Below are 18,816 nucleotides of genomic sequence, written 5' to 3'. Positions count from 1 at the left end.
ACAGCATTTCAAAAACTTGTATTATTTATGATGTTTAAAAATTGACTTGTGAATGTGGTGTAAAACAACACAGAAAGGATACTAATGCTTCTGTCTTGTCCGCTTTTTAACCCCCGACACACAAAAAAGGGGATTATAAGTTTGATGTGTCTGTGTCACTCCAGCGCCTAAATGGATGGACCGATTTTGAAAAACCTTTTTTTGTTCGAAAGGAGAGTTGATCGAGAGTGTTCTTAGCTAGGTTGTGTCTTCAGATGACATTAATTAACGAAGAAATTAATTAAAAAACTCAAAGGTTTTTCACGATTTTTGAAGCGAAAACATATTTAAAAAATTTTAAACTTAGTACCAAAACAAAGAGCATTTTTTCCTGCATCTGATAGAATGTGTTTGGAACTTCTATGTTTTATAGAATTCGAATAATAACGCTTTTTTAAAGCAGATTTTAAATACAGCTAAGCCTTTATTCATGCAATTGGTAACCGAATTCATTGTTGGCCGACAAAGAAATTAAAAGCAATGATTTAAATTTTTTATCTGTTGCCAGTTTGTATTGTTAAGAAATAATATATTTGTATTGATTTTTAATAGTATAAGGCTTTTAAAAGGATTTTAAATTTTCCACACTTGTGACTAAGTCGGGGTTTTTTTTAATTCTTAATTTAAGACGATCACTTGTGTTTATAATGATTCAATTACTTGGACATCACTAATTTTGTGATTTCCATTCTTATTAATGCTTTTTATATTTCATACTAGAAAACAAATCTTTTTCCCTCCCCAACTCGAAAAATTTTAATCCAGTTGCATCTCAGTTGATTTAAGCTAATAACTGCTGGAAAAAATTAATATTCTAATTTACCTGTTTATCTTTATTTTTCTGAAGATGTTATCAGGAGTCTGTCCAGGAGTTTTCACAAGGTCCGTTTTTTTGTGAAAAATCAATTTTGCAAAAAAAAATTTTTTTGTAAAAACAAAGTTTTAGAATTTTGAGATGGCACTACCGGATCATTGACACTTAAAGTTGAGTGTTTTCCCTCTTTTCTGTTGAGAATATCATTCTTGAGTGATTTTGTAGTATTTAAGCGGGGGGGGGGGGCATTGCTCTCTAGGAGATGGGCACACCTCAAGTATCAATCTACCATTCTATTTTATGTTAAATAATACTAGAAATGTATATGTATAGTATTTAAAATAACTGTAAGAAAAAAAAAACAGGCAGTTGTTCAGCATTTAACTTTTGACCCAAGACACTGTTAAAACCGAATTTCGTTTAAAACTTATAAATTCCATGATTTTTACAAAAATAAAAAAAGATTTAAACTCTTAAGAAAGCGTACTGAACATCAAAAATTCGAAAAATCAGATTCCCGTGGCAAATCCAAAGGGACACCGCAATCCTCAAAGTGAAGGCATCAAAAGTATAAAAACGGATTGTAAAATTAAGATTTTTGATAAAATTACTTTAGAATTGCATTTTAGAGTCCTGTGTTAAACATATCAATAATGTCTGGACACAGTTGAAGCAAAACAAATAAATAAAACTAAACCATCTATTCAGCATTTTAATTTGACTCATAAAAGAAAATGGAATTCCCCTTTAAAAACTTGAAATAAGCGTTGTTACAAAAATAAAGAGACTTTTCATTCATTTGCATCCTAATAAAGCGAAGTTAGCTTGAAAAAAGAATAAAATATGATTGTCATATCAGATGCAAAAAGATAGTATTTTTCAAAATGTAGGCATCTGAAGAAAAAAGCAGTAAATAAACGTTTATTAAAAGTTAATTATAAGTGGCGATAAGTTTAAAGTTGGTAACCCTATCTGAAGCGATCATTCTCCCCCACTCCTACTATCCTTTGCAGTTCTAAGTTCATTTCGCTGTATATTATTGTTTATTAAATCATGAGCAGGGAGAAAAGGGCTGACAATGCTTATTCAGAGAAGTTTACAACAACATCGCTGCATAAAACAAACAAGCAAAATTATAAACATAACTGACTTTCAGCTGTTAATTTCTTTCAAAGAAATCAACAACAAGCATTATATTTATTTGGCTGTAGTAGTTATTTATCGCTTGCAGGAGTATCACAAGTGTGCCGATTTTTTTTTTCTTTTGCAAAATTAGCAGATTTTGTATAAGTTGATCTCTCCAATTTAACTTTAAAAAAAGGTTCCAAACATTATCGTTTTATACACGGAAATATACTGCATTATTTTGATTTGAGATTTGCTCTTTCAATAAACAATTTGTAAAAGATCCATTTTTGTGTATCAGAATTTCGTGAAGGCTCCGTTTCGGTTGATCAGATTTTTGTGAAGAGTCCGTTAACAAACCCAAATTTCCTCTAGCCAGACCCCTGGTTATATTTGACGATCGACTGGTCAATCGTTTAATATTTTCAATTTTACGAGTGAAGAGGTGCAGACCATTTCATCCATTTGAATCAAATGCTGCAGCTAAAAGAGGTAATGACCGCCTCTTTATTTGATAGTAAGACTTATTTCTTATGCTGGTCCTTTACATAATATAATAATGTTCACTGCTTAGTAATAATTAAGGAAATGTCCTAAATGGTAAAAGGAAAAAAATGCAAGAGTGGAGTGGTTCAAGTTGCACTTTAAAAAAATGATAATTAAATAAAAACTTTAAACTTCTGTTAGAGAAAATTTTATTATAATGACCTTTTGTTGGATTTTATGACTAAGATTTTTTCCTCTCATTTCAGATAATCAAGATGATTTCAGCTCGGTGTCTCAAGGATCACAGCAACCTCCAGAACACTGGCAACATTCGAATACAAGAGTTTAAATTAACTGCCCTGTGATCTTGTAGTTATTAGTAATTTTATTTTCATGTTGACTGAAGGATTTTATTGTATAGGTTGAAATTTTATTAAATAGTTCTTATGATTTTAAGAGTATGAGATGGAGTACTTAAAAACAAATTCATTCATATTTAAGGACTGAATGGTGTGATTATCAACAAAATCATCACATAAAGATCTATGCAAAAAAAAATTGTATATTAGTAATAAATTTCTTCTTTTTTCTTTTTCTTTGAAGTTCTGGTACTTTAATGAATTACTCCAGACATTGTAACAAACTTTGGTTTAATTTCTTCTGAGTGCATGAGTAATTGCAATAAGCATATTTCATATATACATTTTAGTCCAGCTTTAGCAATTGAATTACTTGAACGCTCTACAATGATAATGAAAAATATATTTTAGACTAAAATAATTCTCTATTCAACATCTTCTTCTTGCATACGACGAGCAGTCATATTCGATACAATTCTCTGAAAGAAAAAAATGTATACAGTTAAAGGTATGAAGGAAAATAATTATTTAGCTATTTTCCAACAAAATGTACAAAAAAAAATTTTTGTAAGAAAAAACTTTTCATAACAATAAAGTTGATGCAATAATTTTCAATTTTAATACTTTAGGAATATATATATTAAGGAAAATTTTCCTTAATAAAATAATTTAAATAAATAATTCCTCTTTTAAAGAACTTTTTCGGTCCCAATATACAGTTAAGTCCCAAATCAAAGTTTTTCCCACATTTTACGTTTTTTCATCAGGTTCCAGTTCTTCCATATACTAATAATGTTAGTTTAACCCAGCTGAAAAGTTAATTCCCTGCTTTTTCAAGTTTTTATACTGGGCCAAAGTAGGTCGTACTTTTTAGAGTTTAGGAGATATATGGTTATTGGGAAATTTTTAATTAAAAACCCATACGGAAATGAAATTCACAACGTATAGATGTATATTTTTCAAGTATAAAACGTTTTTTAGAAAGTTGATGTTTCATATTTGGTGGGTTTTATTATTTTTTGTTAGAAGAGAAAAATTTAACCCGAAAGGAAATGCTTGTTTATTATTAATGGAAAATTTGGATTGAATACATCACCAAGTTAATTAGCTGCTCTGGCCACATTCAAAATTCCAGAGTCAAACTTTTCTTCAAAACAAATATATATATATATATATATATATGATAAATAAACCACACTAATTTACTTTTCCTATCAGTTCTGACTTGAAGGCACCAAACTTTCCATGCCACCAAAGCCTTTCTTTCTCAACTCATCCTGACTGAGATTCACAATTGACATTAAAAATAAATTTACATATAAGTATTTATTAGATACAGTCAAATTTGTCTTTGAAAATCTTTTCTTTGGTGTAGTTTACAGATTTTTAAAAACATGCTACCAGTTTCACGTAGCATTTCTTTTTAATTATGATTTTTTTTTTTTTTTTTGGTATTCAGATATGTATATATATATGTGATTCATTGAAAATTCCACCTAGATTGTTGGTTTTGATGCCTTATCCAATTTTCATTTCTAACGCCGACTGAAAACTTTTAAATCGTCAGTATTTGTCTAAAACCTCAATGGTATTACTAAGAATTCAAATAATCAGTTACAAACTCGATGTAAGTTGCAGAAAAAAATATTTACATACCCGACTGATAACAGGAAGCCTTTGCATCAACATTGCAAAAACATGAGGAGCAAGTTGTTGCTCTAATATTTCTACCAGATGAGCTGGCTCTCCGCAAACTGCCACAGCAGTACTAAGATGTTCCACTCCATTTTCCAAATCACCTAGATATTTGAAATTTTCAAATAAATTATCTTTGATGACAGATATTCCGTACATTTTCATTTAATTTGTTCAATAAATCATTCTTAAAGTGTAGGAAGATATTAATCTAATAGAGCTTGATTGTATTCACATCCTCATATAATGCATATTTTAATTAAATTTATTTTTCCTTTTGGGAGGAGGGGGGATACTTTGTTATAATTGTGCAATGCATATTTTATTTTATTTATTTATTTATTTATTTTATGGGAGGAGAAGGGACGATCCTTATTTATTTTTTCAAATCACATACATGTTTTAGTTTTTTTTTCTTTGGGGAAGTTTTCTTTCCCCCCCCCCCGGACTGTAATGCATATTTTAATTTAAAATTATTTTTTCTTTGGATCTTATTTCTTTGAATGTTGAATAGATGTTGCTTCTGTATTTTTCTGGTATTAAGAACTACTGATAAGTGCTAAGAGATTAAGACTGAAAACTTAAATATGAGAGTGGCATCTCTGTTTAAGCAATCAACCCCTACTATAACATATAACTAAATAATTTATATTAGCATTGCATAAATTAGCGTAATAATTTACATTGCTTTTGGTTAGATTTGATTTTTTTTCCTCCACTTACCGATTGCTGTTACTATAGTGTTAATATTTTTAACCATATAGATTTAGCTCAAGGTCTCTTTTTTTCTCTAGCGAAAACTGAAAATCTGTAGGAATCCCCGAGACTGAGCTTTAATGCTTTTCGTTTTTGTATAAATGAATTTACTTAAACAAGAAGTTGTGCGAAATTTGTTCATAAACAAATAAATTTTTCACTTTTGAAATGAATTGCACTTAAGTTTGTCCATTAGTTTATTTTTCACTTCATGGAATATTTTTGAAGAAAGAAATTTGTCGCAGAGAGTAAAATAAAATTCTGTCACGGAGGAACCAGTAATCTGAATTAAGTGTTCAGTTTTGGGCAGTTTCCAAAAAAAAAAAAAAAAGATTTTTTGGCAGGAAAATTCTTATTACCAGCCTTGAAATTTCCTATAAACTACATGCCACAAAAACTCATTTGAAAGTCCATCAACAACTATTTCTAAAGATCAATATTGCTTTTACCACCAAGTATCACTAATAAAAGACTGTTGTCAATCCAAATGACCCCAATCCCCCTGTGTCTTATTTTAACATTTTGCAAATAATATAACCTTTGTTTGGTTACAAAACTCCTCTATGACTGTAGTAGTGTAACGCTGAACAATAAATAACTGGCAATATTTATTATTTAACTTTTAAATAGAATTTTTAGTACCTTGTGACAGGAGTTCTTCTCCCAGTTGAACTTCTTGAATGAAGAACTTTTGCACAGAATCATAATCTTTTAAATTAGGCAACTATATTAAAAAGAAAAATTTTAAAGTTTTATAGCCAACACTTTTATCAGTAATAATTTAAGATACATGTCTACACTACCGTGGGTAGTAACTGCAAATTTTCATTTTTTTACATTTGTAATCTGCTGTACGTTAGCTTTATTGTACAAGCTTGCTCATTTGGTTTCTGCTGAAAAAACGTCTTAATTCCAACATTTCCCTATTGTTAGTATTGAATCCAACACACATTTCTTAAAATATCTCAAACTCATTTCTGCAGATACCGTTTACCTGCACACGGCAGTCAGGTGTCATTACAATTTAATTTTCTTTAGGAGAATACCTTTTTATACCTCAGCAATATTATAAGTAACATTTAAAAAAAAATTTACTCGACATGCACCAAAAATTTACTGGGTTGATATTTGGTATACTGCATATTCGGCAGATAAACCAAATACTTGGTTTGACCTGAATACTTTAATATTCAACAACCAAATAATGAAAATTCGACAATTGGTGAACAAACACATGTTTTTTTTTTTTTTTGTATAATGAAGGAAAATTATAGCAAAAGAAAATAGTACAAAATTATATTAATAGTATCATTCATAATAAGTTTATTTGTAAACATTCAGATGTTAAATGTAGTTTGTTGCATTTTATGATAGATTACATTAACCTTATACAGTCGAGTCCCGACTTACGTGAGGGATGCGTTCCAAGACTCCTCGCGTAAGTCGAAATTTCGCGTTGTGGAAAAATGTATACGAATGTTTCAGAAACATGCCAAATTCTTTTAGATATTTCAATACCCCTAATACTGCTTTAAAGCATTCCTCAACTACACATTATAGTTTCTTACTTAAAGAATGGAACTTTTACTGTACTAAAAAAATAAAAAAAGCTGTTTTATTCAACATAAAATACTTAAAGATGCACAAAATGAATGATTGATGGGAGGGAAAGACATAAATTAAAACACGGGTACGCACAGTATGTAGTAATAATAAAATGCTGCACTTAATAGTACTGTACAGTAGATACAGTTAATAATACTTATGAGTTAAAAAGATGAAGATGATGATTTATGCTCCATGATCAGATTGTTATTCTTGTTGAAAAATTTTAAAATATGGTTTCTTTGCCTTTTCTTTTATAACGTTTCCATTTATGGCAACAGCCCCTCTTCCTGATCTCTTTAATCTACACTACAAGAGCAGCTTCCATTTCATAGTAGTTACTTTGCTTCGACTCTGTAAGTTTCAATATTGAGAATAAGTTCTGAACTTTTACGGATATTTTTTGTTTTGACTTTTTAATTGTGCGTATGGAAGATTCATTCATACTTATTGTCGCGCTATCGTCGACGTTTCGTAGTTGTTACCGAGAACCTTGGCTTTTTTTTTAATCAGAAACTTTCTTTTTTTCCCATACTTCTTCCTTCCCAAACTTTAGAATAAAGTGCCACCAAGATGCCATTGTATTTCATCAGCTTTAATATTTAGAATGAAAAAATAGAAAATGAAAGATGCTGAGTGGTTATTTGATGATGCACTAACAACACGATGCATAGACTAGTTTGGTGGGGGAAGTTTGGCTGTCAATGATGCTTAAAGGGATGTAATAACACTCACGAAATCAATATATAGTAGCCAATAACGAAGCTGATTTTTCCCTCCAAAAACTTCATGTTGTGGGCGAAAAATCGCGTTAGCTCTAAAATTCGTTACTCGTGAAAAATTTGCGTTTAAGCCCTTTCGCGTAAGTCGAATCACGTTGTAGCAGGAGTCGACTGTACTACTATTTAATTTAAATATGAAACAGAAACAAAAAAAAAAAAAACACAATATTGAATTTTTTCTTTTTAGTAAAAAATGCAGCTAAAAACAACAACAAAAACACACATTCAATTATTATTTTTTAACATTTTAAAAGGTGATTTTTGATGAAAATATGGGATACATTTGAATATTAGATTTTGCAGCATTTTAATATCTGGAGTTTTACACCATATTTCATACTAAATATTATATGAAAAAAATTTTAAAAATCGAAATAATCAAGGCTTAATAACGGTAAACGATTGTGCAGAAACGTTTGGCACTTCACATTTTCAGGTGTCAGTGTATTATGTTTTTATTTATATACATTTATTCCCTGCTTCTGAAAATAGGTAATCACTACAAACATAAAGATAAATAAACTAACAGATCTAAACCAAATTAGCCGTTGAAATTTTGCTTTTGGAATTTTTTTTTTAATTTTAAATTAATACTTATATTTAATGTGCATTAATTTTGGATATTAAATGGAAATGTATTTACTTTTTCCCAAAGACACAAAATAGATAAATGTCAGATATTAAAATTGGCATAAAATAAAGATACAAGAAAAACGAGGCAGTGAGAAGGGATGCAAGTGCCAAAATTTAAATTTTGGAGATCACCAGTTTTGGTAGGTGAACCTCTCCTCTGTCTTGGGGCAAGAGATGGTACTCGTAGACCTGGTAGGTGCTGCTGTACAGCATTATTTAGAAAAACTTTTTAATGAAAGCCTACTTAGGACTGTAACTTTTAATGCGTTTTACTCAAAACTTGAAAATGTCCACTTACATCTCTTTGTTTCTCACTGCCTCAAATATAACAGCAAAAAAATATTCTTCAAATATTCGGGTAGAATTTCAACCAAATATTTGGTAGGTAACATCCAATCATGTATTAAGGAAGAAACTTAATTAATCTTTGCAGAATTTAAGATAATGTAAATAGAATTATCAGTGGCGGTAGGGGGTGGGGAAACCACCCACCACTTTTTATGGTTCATTTATTTATTTTATTTTAATTTATAATTTAGAAACCAAAACTAGAAATTATTTTTAAAAAAAAACAGAAATGTCAACATTTTCAGAACATAATTATTTGCTTTACTTTGTATATGTGTAAACATTATTTAGCACAAGCAGTACTTTTTAATTTATATACAGTCAAAACCCGTTGCCAAGGACTGGCTTAACGCGAAATAAATGCCATTCCCCGCCAGATAAAGCTAGAAATTAGTGTTAACTCAATCACTTAACACAAAGAGGATTTAGACAAAGCTCTGCATGAGACAAAGAAAATTTTATGCCTTGAAGAAAAAAGGGAACAGAAAAAAGAAAATCCCCATACTCTTACATGAAATCACTTTTGAAAATTAAAAGATCTGCACTTGAACGCAAGTGACATGGATGGCAGCGAGAAAATTCCTCTCCTTGTAGGAGAGGAATCGGGAAAACCACATTCAGGGGTCTGTCCAGGATTTTTCACAAGGTCCGTTTTTTGTGAAAAATAAAATAATTTTGTGAAAAATCAATTATTTTTGTGAAAAATCAAATAATTAAAAAAAAAAAATTCTTGTAAAAACGAAAGTTTAGACTCTTGAGATGGTGGAAACTGCATCATTGACACTTAAAGTTGAGTGTTTTCTCTCTTTTCTGTTGAGAATATCATTCTTGAGTGTTTTTCTGGTACTTGAAGAGAGGGGGGAGGCATCGCTCCCTGGGAGATGGGCACCCCTCAAGTATCAATATTTATCTACCATTCTACATCATGTTAAATTATACTAGAAATGTTTTTTGTATAGTATTTAAAATAGTAAGAAAAAAAAATTAGGCAGGGGTTCAGCATTTAACTTTTTAACCCAAGACACTGTTTAAGAGCACAGAGTTTCGTTCAAACCATATAAACTCCGTGATTTTCACAAAAAGTAAAAAAATATTTAATTTGTTTACCTCTTAACTAAGCGTACTAAACATCGAAAATTCGAAAAATCAGATTTCCACAGCGGATGCAAAGAGATTGCAATCTTCAAAGTGAAGGAATCAAAAGTATAAAAACGGCTTGTAAAATAAATATTTTTGATAAAACTACTTTTGAATTGCATTTTAGAGTCCTATGATAAACATATCATTAATATCTGGACACAGTTGAAGCAAAAATAAATAAATAAAATAAAAAATAAACCATCGATTCAGCCTTTTAATTATTGACTCATAAAAGAAAATGGAATTCCCATTTAAAAACTTGAAATAAGCTTTGTTACAAAAATAAAGAGACTTTTCATTTATTTGCATCCTAATAAAGCGAAGTTAGCTTGAAAAAAAGAATAAAATATGATTCTCATATCAGATGTAAAAAGATTGCGTTTTTCAAAATGTAGACATCTATAGAAAAAAATAACAGTAAATAAAAGTTTATTTAAAGTTAATTATCCTTTTTAGTATCGCGAAAAACCAAACCCATATAACCTTTCTCCCAAAATAACAGTTTAACATCGCACCACCAGACACTAAGTTTCGATAAGTTTAAATTTTGTAACCCTATCTGAAGCGATCACATCCGCCCCACCCATACTATCCTTTGTAGTTCTAAATTCATTTTGCTGTATATTATTGATGATTAAATCATGAGTGGGGAGAAAAGTGCTTACTACGCCTATTCAGAGAATGTTGACGCTTTTCCAAAGAAGTTTACAACAATACCGCTGCATAAAACAAACAAGCAAAATTATAAACCAAACGGACTTTCAGCTGTTAATTTCTTTCAAAGAAACCAACAACAGGCATTATATTTATTTGGCGGTAGTAATTATTTATGGCTTGCAGGAGCATCACAAGAGTGCCGATTTTTTTTTTTTTTTCCTTTTGCAAAATTAGCTGATTTTGTATAAGTTGATTCCTCTAATTTAACTTTAAATATGCTGTATTATTTTAATTTGAGATTTGCTCTTTCAATAAACAATTTGTGAAAGATCCGTTTTTGTTTACCAGAATTTTGTGAAGGGTCCGTTTTGGTTGATCGGATTCTTGTGAAAGGTCCGTTTTGGTTGATCGGATTTTTGTGAAGGGTCCGTTAACGGACCCAAATTTGCTCTTGCCAGACCCCTGACATTGCTTCAAGAAAGTGCAAACTTTAACTGTAGACTATGCTTAAAGTAAAAAAAGCTTGGATGAACAGTGAAATCTTCACCAAGTGGCTGGCAAAATTGGATTTAAAATTTCACTGTGAAAAAAAATGTAATTCTGGACATTTATTTTGCCTATGTAAAGGTTTAAGGTCTAAAAGCGATTAAGTTGTTTTACCCGTCAGCACTGCAGTGAAAATCCAGTCTTGCGATCAAGGAAAAATTAGATGTTTGAAAATGCACTGTCGTAGAGAAACGCCTATACATGGTTGAAGTACATTATTTTAGATAATACAACGTTGAGTTACACAAATTTGCCGAGAATTGTAGACACGTGTTTCGGGGTTTTAAGGAACACCCAGTTTTAATGCAGAAAAGTGAGCACAATCTTTTTTTTTTCGATTAAAACGGGGCTCCTTGAAACCTCAAAACAGGTGTCTGTAGTTCTTTTGAACGGTTTAACATTGTTACATTTTTTTTTTACTTTTCTGCACAAAGGTACTTCTTTGATTTATATACATATGTATAAAAAGACACAATGGCACTTTTTCCAAATTCCGAAGAAATGGTTGGCATTGGCACAGTTGGATTTTTGAATCAGAGGGATTATGGAAAATAATCTATAAATATTAAGAGTTCCTTTTTTGTTGCAAAGATTTAAACGAACTTAGGATGCATTTCTCAACTCCAGGGAGCAAGTCGAGTGCATGTGAAAAATTAAAGAGAAGTTATTCAAAACAGAGGTAAAGAATGTGAGGGGTAACAAAGGTTGCAGATTATTTCAAATATGCAATCAATTTTGTCTCGAAAGCTAAGTTTTATTTTTAAATGGCAATTTCAGTTTAATTTAGTCATTTTTTCTGAAAGCACAAGTTGTAAAGAAGCTATAGATTTATATATACATAAGATATGGACAAGAGGAGGCACATATGGAATACCATTTCCATGTCAGAGGCAGGGTAAAAGATCCATTTCTTAACAAACTAATAAAATTGCAAGCAAGAATTAAAAATTTACATTTCTTTTTTCGCTAAAGGCTTGTTGATGAACTTTAATCTGCAGTAGAAAAACAAAGATGCGCTCTGGAGAACATGCCTAATAGTTTTTCATTTGTTATACTTCTGAAAAGAACATGGTTCTTTTTTATGCCTTTGGTACCCATTATTACCATGGGTAAATGTTCACAGCTGTGTGCTAACTTTCTCCTTACATATATCAACTTCGGTCGTCTTATCTTTTCTTTTAAAATCGATGATATATATATATACTGGATGGTTCATATTTTGACGAGAGGGCACATGCCTTTTATCAGCGAACGAAGAAATCACCAGAGACAGAGTATGCGTCTTTGAGAGCATATTCTCTTCTTTTAATTATTACTTTTTATTTGTTTTAATGCTAATTTTTTAATTATTCAGAATTATTTGTTTATTACTTTGTGACCGATAGCTCTCCGCCGCTGTAAAATGAAATCCCATTCACAGCCTTGCATTTGTGATAAAAATATGATGAAATATATTTGAGACAAATCTAATTTCTTTGAAAACTTCAAGGATAGTTGTTTCGTTCTTGGTATGTTAAATTATTTTTTTTCCCTCGCCAAATTCGGCAAGTCGCGCCGCTGACTGGCACGCGCCCTACGCAGAGTAACCTCGTTTCCTTGACAACGGCTGCAATTCGGCTCGCCTAGCTTTCCCTTCAGTGCCAACTTAGATTGGAACGCACTATAGTAAATCGATTGTTTTGCTTAAAAACAAGCCATACTTGTTCAATGAAATTATTCCAAGTGTTTGTGACATCTCAAAATACTTTGGGGTAAATAATGTAATAGTCAGGGTGCCATTTCGAAAAGCTTGTTCCGAGGTATGAATAAAATGTTTTGACTGTTTTTAACAGCTTATGTTATGTACATTTCAGATCCGATTGATGCCACTTTGCCAGAGTTGAGCATTTTGAGTAATTCAAGATGGCATCCAAGATGGCGCCCAAAACATTGAAAATTTTGTTTTGAAGCAACATTAACTTTTAATATATTATTATACGGTCGAACCCGCTACTGTGGACTGTCTGCATACCCGGGGTTGTCGTAAAAAATGATTGTGACTAGGCAAATATTTTTCGCCCCCCCCCCCCCCCCCCCGCCAAACACTTTTTTATAGAGTAAGATGAACATTTAAAGTTTTTCTTTTAAAACCCCGAAAATCGCGTTAACAAGCTGTTCAGGGCTTGTAATAGTGTGATAGAAAAGTACCGAACGTTATCATAACTTAATTTTTAAACATAGTTGAAAAAGTAATCTTAAATGTATGTGTATCTCACGAAAGCAAATCTAATGTTTGAGCATTTAAAAATTATTTTTGATGAAAAATAATAACAAAATAATGATGATAATATTTTAGAAACTAAATTATAATGCATCAAAAATTTAGTTTACGGCCTCTTCTTATATATTAGTACCCGGGGACATCGCTCCGTTCCCCCATCTCTTCCGAAGGCCGTGTGTGCACCCAGCAATAAGTCCACTAAAACAGATGGTTTAATCAAATCAGTATTTCCTTGCATAGTTTCCGACTGACTGCTGCCATCTTCAATATATTTGATAATTCTAACCTTATTCTCAATGGAAATTGTTTTGCGTTTTACAGAATTCAAAAATTATACATATATTGTCTGAAATTGATTCTAAGATAATGAGAAGAGAGTTACTGTAAAAACGGGGAAATTCATAGACTTCTATTTTCCGATATTCAAGGGTTTATTTGAGGGAACAAAAGGGTTCTGACAAATTGTCTTTACACAAAGAAGAAAGTAAAAGAAGAATCAGTCATGATGTTGTAGACAGGGAGAAGGAGAAAAAACTGGGATTGTGTATACAACCTTTAAAACCATCACAGCATCCTCAAGGATTGGTAAACATTGTATCTGGAAAAATTGTAGCAGCTAAATCAGTTAATGTGGAGACAAAGCTTATTAAATGGCTAAGATAGCAGTACATACTTTTCAAGAAAGTCTCCCAAGTAGATCATGTCAGTCAAAAAATATAAAAAAATATTGTACGCATGGATGAGGATAAAGAGAGTGGCAAAATTCCAACCGCGTTACAGATGGACGCTTCTCTTTTTTATTCCAAAATCATTGCTCTCCAAGCAAACAGAGAAATAAAAATGACTGATGTTTTAAAATACGAACTTTCTTCTGTGCCTCCATCTATGTTTAAAGACGATGGAAACATGAGAGAGGTTGTTGGTATGTCTACTTTAATGAACACTATGAGTGTGTCGCAGTCTAATAGAAGAAGTAAGCCACCGACACTAATAATCGTTGACGGTTGTGTTTTACTGTGGGTTGTGAATTGGCCTGTATGAGGGTCTGTATGATTTCCTGAACAATTTCCTTGAAAAAATCACTGACATGTTGAAAGATGCTCAGGTTCACCTGGTATTTGACATATACTATGACTGCAGCATCAAGAGTGCAACAAGAGTCAGTCGTGGGAAGAAAGTATCAAGGAAGTTTGTGCTAGTTGAAACGACACCACTTTCCCCACAAAATATAACGCTGTCCAATTACGACAATAAGCTCCAATTGATATACAGCTTTTATGTAACTTTATTTCTACAAATATTTGTAATGTCCCATTTGAGAACCGTTTGGTTGTTACTGGACAAAATACTAAGCCATTTCAAGTACATAGGGGCAACCTCAGTCAGAGAACTGATTTAAAAACAAAACAGGAAGAAGCAGACACTATAATCATCCAGCAGCTAGCATCTGACACTAAAATGAAAGAAAATTAAACTGTTCATGGTATATATGACGACACTGATGTATTCGTGTTACTGTTATACTTCTACCATCGACTAGGTATGAAAAATGAAGTCTGTATGGTATCGTTAAAACCAGGAACGGCATCAGTAGACATCAAAGAAACAGTTTCAAAATACAAGGATATAATTTTAAGTTTGCCAGATGCTCATGCCCTGTCTAGCTGTGATTATATTGCTCCATTCTATGGGATAGGAAAGAAAATAATTCTAAAGTGTCTTCAGGCTTGTAAACAATTACGAAAATTGGGCCATAAAGAGAGTTGTATGACAGAGGTAATTAAAGAATGCTCAGCATTTATTGCTTCTTGTTATGGTGTTGAAGGTGCTACTGATATGACAGAAGTAAAAATTTCTCTTTGGGCATAAAAAAAAATGGTCAAGCACAGCTACGAGCTCCTTCATTTGCTTCATTGTCACCCACTGACTGCTTTGCCGAAAATGTAAAACGAGCTCACTTTCAAATTATTTTGTAGTTATCTGCAAACAGTTCATTATTTCTTCACCCAGATCCAACATCATTTAGTTGGCAAAAAGATGAAATCAACAAAGAGTTTTTTCCCATTGCCATTCCACAAAATACTCCAATTGCTCCAGACTACATTATAGCAATGACGAAGTGTTCATGCCGATCTGAACAATCCTGCACAACTATGAGATGTAGCTGTAGGGCAAGTAATATTTCATGTAGTATAATGTGTCAATGCTTACATGAAGGGGAAAGGTGCTGTAATCCAAGTACTAATATAGCTCGCGTTGTAAATGAAAGTGACTCTGAAGAATTTCAGCTTGATTTGTACTTTTAAAAACTATGTAACCTCGAGTTCAAGTAATAATAACATATATATCTTTTTTATATCAACTTCAGCACTATCGTTTTAAACTGCAACTTTAGAAACTAATCCTTAATGTTAACATTTGAAACATAGTTTCTTGATTTCTTATTCAAAGCATTACAATGTATTTTTTGTCAACTTGATTCAATAAAGCTTTAAGTCAACACGGCTTATATGCATTTTTCACCCAAAAATGACGTTGGTATTCTTGATTCCTCGACCTAAAAAACATATAAAAAGATGTATCACATGATAAAATCACTCCAAAACTAAATTTTCACCTTTTTGAGCATCATCTTGGACGCCATCTTGAATTACTCAAATTGCTCAAATCTGACAGAGTGGCATCAACCGGAAATACAATCTACATAACATAGGCATTCAAAAACAGTGAAAAAATTTTATTCATACCTCAAAACAAGGTTACCATATTTTTGGGCATTTGGCGCCCCAGACTATAAGTCCAATGTCCAATTCACGTCTAAGTGTTTTCTTCAGGGAAATTTATTGCGTACAAAATTCATCACACTCTTATTACAAACGTGAATTATAAGTTGCTAGATTTACATCAATTACCACTCATTTGATCTCAAAATCAGCCCCAGTAAAATTTTGTACTTTTCTCTCTCTCTCTTCCTTTTTTTTCCCCCAGATTTATTTATTCATTTATTTTATTTATTATTATTTATTTATTTTTTGGTGCCACTAAAAGTGCTATCTATGGCTTTCTGTTGTAGTTTTTTTTTCTACCCCCCCCCTCACTTTTTAGTCACAATCAGTCTCTAAAAATTAGTCATTTACTATGTTAATTTGTTTTTGCTTATGAAATGATTTTTGAACGTAGATAAATTTAGAATTTTAAATGCGTTTACATTTCCCAAAATAGACAAACTGCGTTAAATCAACATAAAATAGAAATACAAATATTAGTTAAAATTGCAACCTAGATATTCAGTTATTCAGCTGAATATTCAGCAGCTGTACAGGGTTTGCGTTTTCGCGCTATAGCAGGTTTTTTATGCAAACTCCTAGAAAAGGAAAAAGATAAAAAATTGGAGAAAACGCTCAAGATCTATTTAGTAAATGCTTTTAATCTTCAATGACTAGGAGAATCAACAGAAACGGATTAAAATGACCCTATCTCTTTATCAGCTATTCAAACACACCCCTATTGTTGACTAGCCAATGGAATTTTAGTGATAAGACTGGAGCTTACAGTGACCACCTGGGCAGAGCTAAGGGAGCAAGTTCATAAGTAGCCCATTTACTGTATTCTAAAAATAAGCTCTGCCTCAACTTTTATCTTGAGGAAATTCCTGAAAACAGCAATGAAGACTAAAAGTAAGAGTGGTTTCAATGCAATCTTCAGGATTAATACAAGACAACTGTACAGTAGAAATATAGCTGTTTTGCATTTATGTAACCTGAATTATTTTTGAAAATCATTATTTTGTATCCCCAATAAAAGGAGGGGAGAATAAATGGTGAAGATTTTCCAAATCGCACTAAACACAAAGTTCTGAACTTCACGTTTTTCTTGTTAAATTGCTTATGAATACCTGAATTTTATATACAAAAGCACTTTAACCTTGTTCTTTTTCTAGTAATTCATCTCTTTCTGATGGGCTATTTTTATTTGGACTTGCAAAACATGGGTATTAATCAATTTTAAAAATAGCAGAAAAAGCCAAAACAGATATTTTGAACAAGTAAAATAAAGTCAAATATACTGATTTAAGATTGCAAATGAGCAATTTTCACTCATATGAAAAAATGTTTTGTTTTTGTGATCACAATTTTTGCGTTGGGGGCAATTTTTTTTAATTATTATTATGTAATTGCCATTGATAATTGGGGGGGGGGGGGGGGATGGCTGCTCACTTTTTTCAATAAGAAAAAATTCCAGGAAAACAAAGGTTAAGGGAGTGTTTTTTGCTTGATCAATCAGGGGGGCACTTGTTTTTCATTTAATGGTAAAATCCATTTTTAAAGAAAATTTTGAGTTAATCTCATTGTAACGGACCAAATAGTTTCTCACATAACTAAGTCCTGTAAGTGTATTATTTGAAAATAATCTTACAATGATAATCACAAAAAAATAGAGCAAAATTAACCAATTTATTTCTTTCCATGCCTCCCCCCTCCCCCCCCCCCCAAATATTAAAAATATTTTTTATATTATTCATTTATGTGCTGAGATTTTGTTTAAAATTTAAGGGACTCATTTTTTCCACCAAAGGACCCAAATCTATTTCATTAATAGGTCCCTGGGACCCAGGTTACGGATAGTTGAGGGCGAACACTGGCTATAATTTTAACTGCAAACATTTGGTATTCGGCAAAATATGGTATTTGGTGCATTTCTAATTCAATATAATAATAATCAGGGGTCCAAGGACGTAGCCAAGGGGGGGGGGGGGGTCCATGGGGTCCGGACCCCCCCCCCCTTCCCGAAAGAACATTGTCTGCTTTTTCTCGGTTGTTGCACTTCATGTTCAACAAAAATTTTCCAAAGAGAGAAATTTTATGAAACCCGGTATTTTCCCCTTAAATATTCCCATTAATCAGCAGTTTTCCCGCATCCGAGTCAATTCAGAACACGAGAACTTCGTGCAATAACTGCAGGTTCCCAGTTACCGCCTGTCTTTTACTGTGTTGCGTACTGCGCCCGAAAACGAAGAATTTCCGTATTCTTTCAACCTAGCAGGGTTGTGACCTTGAAAGTCGTCCCCTTTCCCTCAGTCCACCAGATTGCCATCGGCAAAGTAATTGTCAACAAACATTCCCCAGTCTCTTTGGGGTGGTTTTCTTTCTTTCTTTCTTTTTTTTTTTTTGTTTCGACTCTTTTCCCGTTTGGAATTGATTTCCTAGACACATGCTGCACGAAGGACAGCCAGAGTGAGGTGCATCCCTAGTGAATCAGTAATTGAAATTCCTATTATTTTCTGTTTTCACACACAGTATCTTTCTACCACACACTTACAGGAAACATATCTTGAACGAAATTGTAATCAAAAGAAAATTAAGTTTACACAAACTAGGTAAGTTGTAGTGTTTCCTTTTAAAGTTTTCTTAACAATACGAGCAATTTTATGTGTTAATTTGTTTTCCCATTTAAAAACTAAGTTCAGACAGCAACTAAAAAGAAATTCTACACATTTCGCGTGTTTGAGGATGAGAAAAAAAAACATTAATTATTAATTAATTAATTTCTGTTCTTTATATTTTTGGTATG

At 32.0% G+C, this 18,816-nt stretch overlaps 2 protein-coding genes across 2 annotated transcripts in view; one reads left to right on the top strand and one right to left on the bottom strand.

The window, feature by feature from the left end:
• Nucleotides 1–3,066, top strand: part of LOC129221638 (transport and Golgi organization protein 1 homolog) — a 56,275-nt gene extending 53,209 nt beyond the window's left edge. Inside the window, exon 22 of the mRNA XM_054856165.1 lies at nucleotides 2,731–3,066. Within this exon, the coding sequence (XP_054712140.1) occupies nucleotides 2,731–2,813 (83 nt within the window). The 3' untranslated portion in view covers nucleotides 2,814–3,066. The remainder of the gene's footprint in view (nucleotides 1–2,730) is intronic.
• A 31-nt stretch (nucleotides 3,067–3,097) lies between these two features.
• Nucleotides 3,098–15,889, bottom strand: LOC129221020 (mitochondrial import receptor subunit TOM20 homolog). Its single transcript, XM_054855456.1, has 4 exons — nucleotides 15,863–15,889; nucleotides 5,917–5,998; nucleotides 4,480–4,622; nucleotides 3,098–3,302 (listed from the first exon to the last, which is right to left on the bottom strand). The coding sequence occupies exons 1-4, from the start codon at nucleotides 15,887–15,889 to the stop codon at nucleotides 3,249–3,251; spliced, it is 306 nt and encodes a 101-aa protein (XP_054711431.1). The 3' UTR covers nucleotides 3,098–3,248.
• Between the last annotated feature and the right edge of the window lie 2,927 nt (nucleotides 15,890–18,816).

Source organism: Uloborus diversus, chromosome 4, assembly GCF_026930045.1.
Source record: "Uloborus diversus isolate 005 chromosome 4, Udiv.v.3.1, whole genome shotgun sequence".
In the NCBI taxonomy this organism is placed as follows: Eukaryota; Metazoa; Arthropoda; class Arachnida; order Araneae; family Uloboridae; genus Uloborus; species Uloborus diversus.
The sequence above is the reverse complement of the archived record's forward strand: the minus strand, read 5'-3'. Positions and strand labels throughout refer to the sequence as shown.

Bases quoted from the DNA above. Each gene is read 5' to 3' on its own strand.
- LOC129221020 (XM_054855456.1), bottom strand. From the start codon at position 15,889: ATGGCGTCCAAGATGATGCTCAAAAAG. The intron at 5,999-15,862 runs GTGAAAATTTAG...TTTTTAATATAG, and splicing joins CCAAGATGATGCTCAAAAAG to TTGCCTAATTTAAAAGATTA. The intron at 3,303-4,479 runs GTATGTAAATAT...TTTTTCTTTCAG, and splicing joins GGCTTCCTGTTATCAGTCGG to AGAATTGTATCGAATATGAC.